This window comes from Oncorhynchus clarkii, chromosome 33 (genome assembly GCF_045791955.1).
Source record: "Oncorhynchus clarkii lewisi isolate Uvic-CL-2024 chromosome 33, UVic_Ocla_1.0, whole genome shotgun sequence".
NCBI classification, from domain to species: Eukaryota; Metazoa; Chordata; class Actinopteri; order Salmoniformes; family Salmonidae; genus Oncorhynchus; species Oncorhynchus clarkii.
Genome location: NC_092179.1, coordinates 29951373 through 29958099, shown reverse-complemented (window position 1 = coordinate 29958099; position 6727 = coordinate 29951373). Strand labels below are relative to the sequence as shown.

Below are 6727 nucleotides of genomic sequence, written 5' to 3'. Positions count from 1 at the left end.
ATACGCTACTGCTACTCTCTGTTCATCATATATGCATCGTCACTTTAACCATATCTAAATGTACAAACAACCTCAATCAGCCCGATTAACCGGTGTCTGTATATAGCCTCTCTACTGTATATAGCCTCTCTACTGTATATAGCCTCGCTACTGTATATAGCCTCTCTACTGTATAGAGCCTCTCTACTGTATAAAGCCTCGCTACTGTAAATAGCCTCGCTACTGTATATAGCCTCTCTACTGTATAGAGCCTCTCTACTGTATAAAGCCTCGCTACTGTATATAGCCTCTCTACTGTATATAGCCTCTCTACTGTATATAGCCTCTCTACTGTATAGAGCCTCGCTACTGTATAAAGCCTCGCTACTGTATATAGCCTCTCTACTGTATAGAGCCTCTCTACTGTATAAAGCCTCTCTACTGTATAAAGCCTTGCTACTGTATATAGCCTCTCTACTGTATAAAGCCTCGCTACTGTATATAGCCTCTCTACTGTATATAGCCTCTCTACTGTATAAAGCCTCGCTACTGTATATAGCCTCTCTACTGTATAGAGCCTCTCTACTGTATAGAGCCTCTCTACTGTATAAAGCCTCTCTACTGTATATAGCCTCTCTACTGTATAGAGCCTCTCTACTGTATAAAGCCTCTCTACTGTATAAAGCCTCTCTACTGTATAGAGCCTCTCTACTGTATAAAGCCTCTCTATTGTATATAGCCTCTCTACTGTATAAAGCCTCACTACTGTTATTTTTCAGTGTCTTTTTACTGTTGTTTTTAATTCTTTACTTACCTATTGTTCACCTAATACCTTTTTTGCACTATTGGTTAGAGCCTGTAAGTAAGTATTTCACTGTGAGGTCTACTACACTATTGGTTAGAGCCTGTATGTAAGCATTTCACTGTATTCAACTGTTGTATTCCACGCACGTGACAAATAAACTTTGATTTGAGTAGCTTAACGGTTCCCCCAAGTTGGGCAAGCTAGCGCCTTTGACTGTCAGCCCAGATGATGTATGGTCGTACTGGTCACACACACACACAAAACATGAATGTTTTGCCCAGAAACAGGCTCCAGACAGAACAATAGTTCAATCATTGGTGTGCAGGATAAAACCTTTACTCTGTCTCCAGTTAACTTAAGAGGAACCAGTCAGTTCCTGTCAAGTATTGGCTGAGCTCCCAGACATCCTGGGGTCATTCTACACACCCAGAACAGTTACAACATGCCTCTATTAATGTGCACACACTTTTATATCTTATATTGATTTCTTTAACCATCCCAAGCCCAATGCCGAGGCTTAAAGAAGGATATTTTAGTACACAAACATTAGTAAGGTTTAACAGAAATTGCCTTCACACAGTTCCTGGAAACGGTAAACATCTATTCAGTCTCCACAGAATCTTATGACTTTATATGGGTGAATCAGAGAGGACTTTGAGAGTGAAGAGCAGGAGACAGAGGCTTTAGTTCTGAACTATACATCCTTTAAAAATTAAACACTGAGATTCCCAAAGGCAGGTCATCTCCAAATCAAGCTTTAACATAGAGTAGATTTGTGTCACTATGGCAGTATGATTTCTGCCACTAGTGGCTGTGTGTGTAGCTGGTCGACGGACCCCAGTGTCAGCGCCCCTTGTAGACTGAGTCTCTGCTCTGCACTCAACGCCGGAGTCTCGTAGTGGACACGCAGCCATGGCTGCCCTGGGGTCAGAGGGCAAAGGTTGAGTCAGATCAGGGTGACACCGACCCTACACCCTTCACACGGTAAACACACACACACACACAGGGTTAGAGAGTTCTCACCTTTCTCCACCTTCTGTCCCAAAGACACCAGAAGCTCCGCCCCCACGCTGTGATTGACAGGGTCTCCGGCCTTCGAACGTCCCGCCCCCAACCTGTGCAGCACCTGAGCAATGACCATGCCGTCTATGTCCAGCACTGTCCCTGCAGACACCAAAAGACAAAGTCATGCAGTGTATGCGTGTGTGTGTGTGTGTGTGTGTGTGTGTGTGTGTGTGTGTGTATGTTTGTATGTGTGTGTGTGTGTGTTTGTATGTGTGTGTGTGTGTGTGTGTGTGTGTGTGTGTGTGTGTGTGTGTGTGTGTGTGTGTGTTTGTATGTGTGTGTGTGTGTGTGTGTGTGTGTGTGTGTGTGTGTGTGTGTGTGTGTGTGTGTGTGTGTGTGTGTGTGTGTGTGTGTGTGTGTGTGTGTGTGCGCATTTGCATTTGTTAATCTGTGCCTGTGTGTGTTACCGTGGCCCTGTGTCTCCAGTTCTGTCTGGTAGTGTGCCCGTCTCAGGATGCTGTAGTAGTCTGCGTTGGTTGAACAGAGTGATGCAGCGATCTGATTGGCTACTCCCTGACCAATCATCATGTTCTGGAACTTTTCCAGGGCTGCACCATTCTGCAGGGTTGTAGAGATCACCTTTTTACCCTCATCCAGGCTCCCTGCACGGCCAATCATCCACAACAGCAGCCCACCTACACACACACACACACACACACACACACACACACACACACACACACACACACACACACACAGAATATTGACTTGAATTTGAAGGTAATGAACGTCCACAGCTTCTGTGTCTAGACTGTAGCTAAGCCCGAGCAGAACTGACATTCTAACTAGGTCTTGGTCTGCTTGGTTTTGGTCCAAAGGAACCAATTCACTGAGTGTGTGTGTTTGTGTGTGTGTATTGTGTGTGTGTGTGTATTCCTCACCCAGACTTGTGACCAGCTCCAGTATGTCGTCTGGGCCCCTCCCCTTTAGACACTCCAGGGACTCCATCACTTCCAGAGTGTTCCCCACACAGCGACCAATAGGACAGTTCATCCGACTAAGCACCGCCCCCGTACGGATCCCCAAACTGTTCCCAACTGTCACCTGCAGGAGAGAATGGGGTCAAGGTAAGGGTCAGGGGTCATGGTAAGGGTCAGGGGTCTGCTTTGTGTCATGTCCTTTCTATTCCAGACTTGACAACCAGTTGAGTTCCTAACTAAATCAACAACCTTATTTGATCAATCAAGTACAAGGCAGGAGTGAAAACATGGCCCTCCAGACATTAAAACAAGAATGGGGTAAAGGTCAGGTGTCAGTGTTAGGGCTACCATGGACTGGGCCAGTGACTTGGCACTGTCCAGGTCTTTGTAGAGAGCTGCATTCCCAAACTTCACATCCAGAACCAAGGCACTCAGAGACTCAGCACCCTTCTTAGAGATGATAGAGCCTGGAGAGAACACACACACACTATTCACATGTTCATTTCTCTACTTTGAAAGGTTGTCCAGTTTGCTGTTGTTGTTGTTGGCAGACCTGTGATGAGTGGGAGGCTGTCGACTGTAGACGTAACGTCTCTCAGAGCGTACATGACCTTGTCAGCAGGCACCAGGTTATCTGTCTGTCCTACAATGCAACAGCCAACCTCCTCCAGGATTCGATGCAGCTGAGGATGGTGCCACAATAACACATGTTAATAACTTGTAAATGAGAGAGAGAGAGAGAGAGATGGAGATGGAGAGGGAGAGAGAGAGAGAGAGAGAGAGAGGGAGGGGGGGAGGGAGAGGGAGGGAGAGAGGAAGAGAGAGAGGGAGAGGGAGAGGGAGAGAGAGAGAGAGAGAGTACCTGTTGTACTGACTGATAGACGTTAAAGCCAGGGATGGACTCCAGTTTGTCGAGCGTGCCGCCTGTGTGTGCCAGACCTCTGCCACTTATCATGGGTACCTATGGACACAGCTTCTGATAGTCAGACCCACACACACACACACACACACACACACACACACACACACACACACACACACACACACACACACACACAGGTGGATCCAGGCAGGTACCTTGCAGCCGCAGGCAGCCAGAGCAGGAGCCAGCACCAGGCTGATCTTGTCCCCCACTCCACCTGTCGAGTGTTTATCCACCATTAGCCCCTCCCACTCTGCCGGCCATGACATCACTTCCCCTGACATCATCATCTCCTTCGTCAGTGCGAGAGTCTCCTCTGCTACCATTCCCTGCAGCCAGATTGCCATCAGCATGGCTCCTATACACACACACACACACACACACACACACACACACAAGCAAACACACACACACACATGCAGACACGCACGCACTCACACACACACACGCAAGCACGCACACACACATACACACATCAGATCAGACTTTCAACTGTAGAGTAGAGTGCAGGTTTTGGCCTGAGCTTGATTATTGATACTTATCTGGCATCCCACCCACTGTGACTCTGTGACCTACCTGCATGTCGCTGGATGGTGTGTGTGTGTGTGTGTGTGTGTGTGTGTGTGTGTGTGTGTGTGTGTGTGTGTGTGTGTGTGTGTGTGTGTGTGTGTACCAATCTGGCTCTCTTGGATGGTCTTGTCCTTGACACCCTGTACGAAGTCTCGGATCTCCCCAGCGCTCAGCTGTTCACCGTTCCGTTTCTTGCGGATGTGTTCGGGGAAAGTAGCTGTACTCTGCTCGTGGTGCGCCATCCCTGCAGCTCACTGACACACAGCGGACTGACACACAGCTGACTGACACACAGCGGACTGAAACACAGCTGACTGACACACAGCGGATTGACACACAGCTGACTGAAACACAGCGGACTGAAACCCAGCGGACTGACACACAGCGGACTGAAACACAGCTGACTGACACACAGCGGACTGACACACAGTGGACAGACACACAGCGGACTGACCCACAGCTGACTGACACACAGCTGACTGACACACAGTGGACTGACACACAGCGGATTGACCCACAGCGGACTGACCCACAGCGGACTGACCCACAGCGGCACGTGACAAGTAGGAAAGGAAAATACACGAGGGATTGTTTTAAATCACTAAACTATTGTGTGTGTGTGTGTGTGTGTGTGTGTGTATGTTTCAACAGAATCGGCGGAATGAATACACCCCTGATCAGCGTAAATACAGTTCACTCTCATAACTGCCACGTTGCGTTCCTTCTCTACTTTGCTTGTGGACTTCAATGTACAACACATGTGACCAGGCAAAAAAACATTTCCAAGCCAAACCTCTACAAACAACCTACATCTTTGTTACCATATTATCTAAAATAACGGCATACATCGTCAGCATAGTTAATAGAACTAACTCGTTAGTAAACCTGCTACAATCATGTAGTAAAGTCAGTGTAACAGTCAGTTAATAGTTACACAAGTGGGCCCCAGTGGCAATAAATGAGTAATACCAAAATCTTACCTTGACTTAGAAGAGTTCTAGTGTTGTCTTGGAAAGTCTGTTTGAGCAGGGCGTTTCTGTTGGCTTATCTAGTCAGCTGAACTTGCCAGAAAAATGAAACTGAAAAAAATATATATAATAATAATAACAATAATAATCTCTCTCTCTTGCTCTATTTCTCTCTTGCTTCTACTTCATTTTGGAAGGAATTCATTTGTTCAAAACTGTTCAACTACTGTCTTTCTCTCTCTGAGTCAACAACCCATATCATGGATTTCTTCCCTTTCCTGTCGGGTTGTGATTGGTCCATTTTCTGCCATCTAGTGGACATGTTGCACTATTGCCCTCAGCTATGTCTGGACCGTTATTGTCCACGTTTGCACTGTTCTAATGTATTATGGAAAAAGATGGCTCTCCTATTCTTGGCACTTTGCCCAGTCATATTTAAGGTTAGAACTACCTTTCTAGGCATTCTGATGCTTCTAGCTTTGCGTTAAATTTGTTGATAGCATATCTACAGTATTTCACTTTTTAATGTGTATTGTATTGCTTACTGGGTGTTGTCCAATGAATGCTGTAACCACTCCCTCTTCAAATCAGGGCTGATTGGAAAAATTTGTTGAAAAGAGAACATTGTATTATCATTTCTTTGTACTCTCTGAGGAAGGCCATGCAGCCGAAGTTTTTAAACTTTGTTTCCATTGAACATGCCATACAAATAAAGACATTGTAATTAATTGTATGAAGAGTACCTTGGTCCTCCTTTCTTTTTGATGACCAATTTACCCCTTTTACCAAAGAGCATCTTCTGTCTACCAAGTCTACTATTGTGTACCTCAGCAGTGCTTCCGTTCCTCCTCTTCTTTTCTGTGTCTATTAAGGTTTTCAAAACTTCAGAGTTTCCTACCTGTACCGGAACGCTGCTCCTGAACACTGTCATGTCTTCCAACCTTGAGAACACACACTAGTCAAATACCCCTCTCTGTCTGTCTGTATGGAAGGACTAGTGACCAATGGGTGTGAGTGGTGGAGCGGGTCAGTTAGTCATTAACTACGACAGTAGTCACAACCCATCACGAATCAGAAGGGGAAACAGTCATTTTGACCTAAATAAATATGACCCTACCACATCCCCCCATCCCAATACCCTCACCCTTCTTCTTACCCTCACCCTCACCCCTCCCCTTACCCTCACCTGTATTCCTCTACCTGAACCCTCCCTAGTCCGAACCTAACATCTGACCTGTCTTCCCTAATGCCTTAATAGATATGGTTTCACTCAAATATGAAAGACACATAATGGAGCTTAATCAAAGCATTTCATAGGCCTATACCCATAACATCACTTACGCCACATCTCACAAACAGAATGCTACTCTGTATGTATAAAACCCACCTGTGTCACTCAAGATAACCAGAAGAGGGTGCCATTTTGAAGAATCAAGAAATCCCATTTTGAAGATTTTAATGTGTAATTTACAGACAGTCAATCACTTATCACCAAGGT

At 45.9% G+C, this 6727-nt stretch overlaps 2 protein-coding genes across 7 annotated transcripts in view; both read right to left on the bottom strand.

The window, feature by feature from the left end:
• Window positions 1–1098: 1098 nt before the first annotated feature.
• On the bottom strand, window positions 1099–6155 carry LOC139392588 (thymidine phosphorylase-like). 4 transcript variants are annotated; one of them, XM_071140670.1, is made up of 12 exons: window positions 5973–6155; window positions 5775–5822; window positions 5242–5340; window positions 4365–4800; window positions 3847–4049; window positions 3632–3730; window positions 3323–3452; window positions 3118–3236; window positions 2731–2893; window positions 2257–2484; window positions 1808–1948; window positions 1099–1705 (listed from the first exon to the last, which is right to left on the bottom strand). In XM_071140670.1, the coding sequence occupies exons 4-12, from the start codon at window positions 4501–4503 to the stop codon at window positions 1566–1568; spliced, it is 1362 nt and encodes a 453-aa protein (XP_070996771.1). In that variant the 5' UTR covers window positions 4504–4800; window positions 5242–5340; window positions 5775–5822; window positions 5973–6155; the 3' UTR covers window positions 1099–1565. The 4 variants fall into 4 exon arrangements, with proteins under 4 accessions (XP_070996771.1, XP_070996770.1, XP_070996769.1 ...); XM_071140669.1 differs by lacking the exons at window positions 5775–5822; window positions 5973–6155 and having other exon boundaries at window positions 4365–4590; window positions 4711–4736; window positions 5242–5306; XM_071140668.1 differs by lacking the exons at window positions 5775–5822; window positions 5973–6155 and having other exon boundaries at window positions 4365–4721; window positions 5242–5511.
• A 515-nt stretch (window positions 6156–6670) lies between these two features.
• Window positions 6671–6727, bottom strand: part of LOC139392775 (CD82 antigen) — a 6857-nt gene continuing 6800 nt past the window's right edge. For all 3 annotated transcript variants that reach the window (XR_011629728.1, XM_071141023.1, XM_071141022.1), the window contains one exon: window positions 6671–6727. This exon is cut by the window's right edge. The gene's annotated coding sequence lies outside the window, so the exon portion shown is untranslated.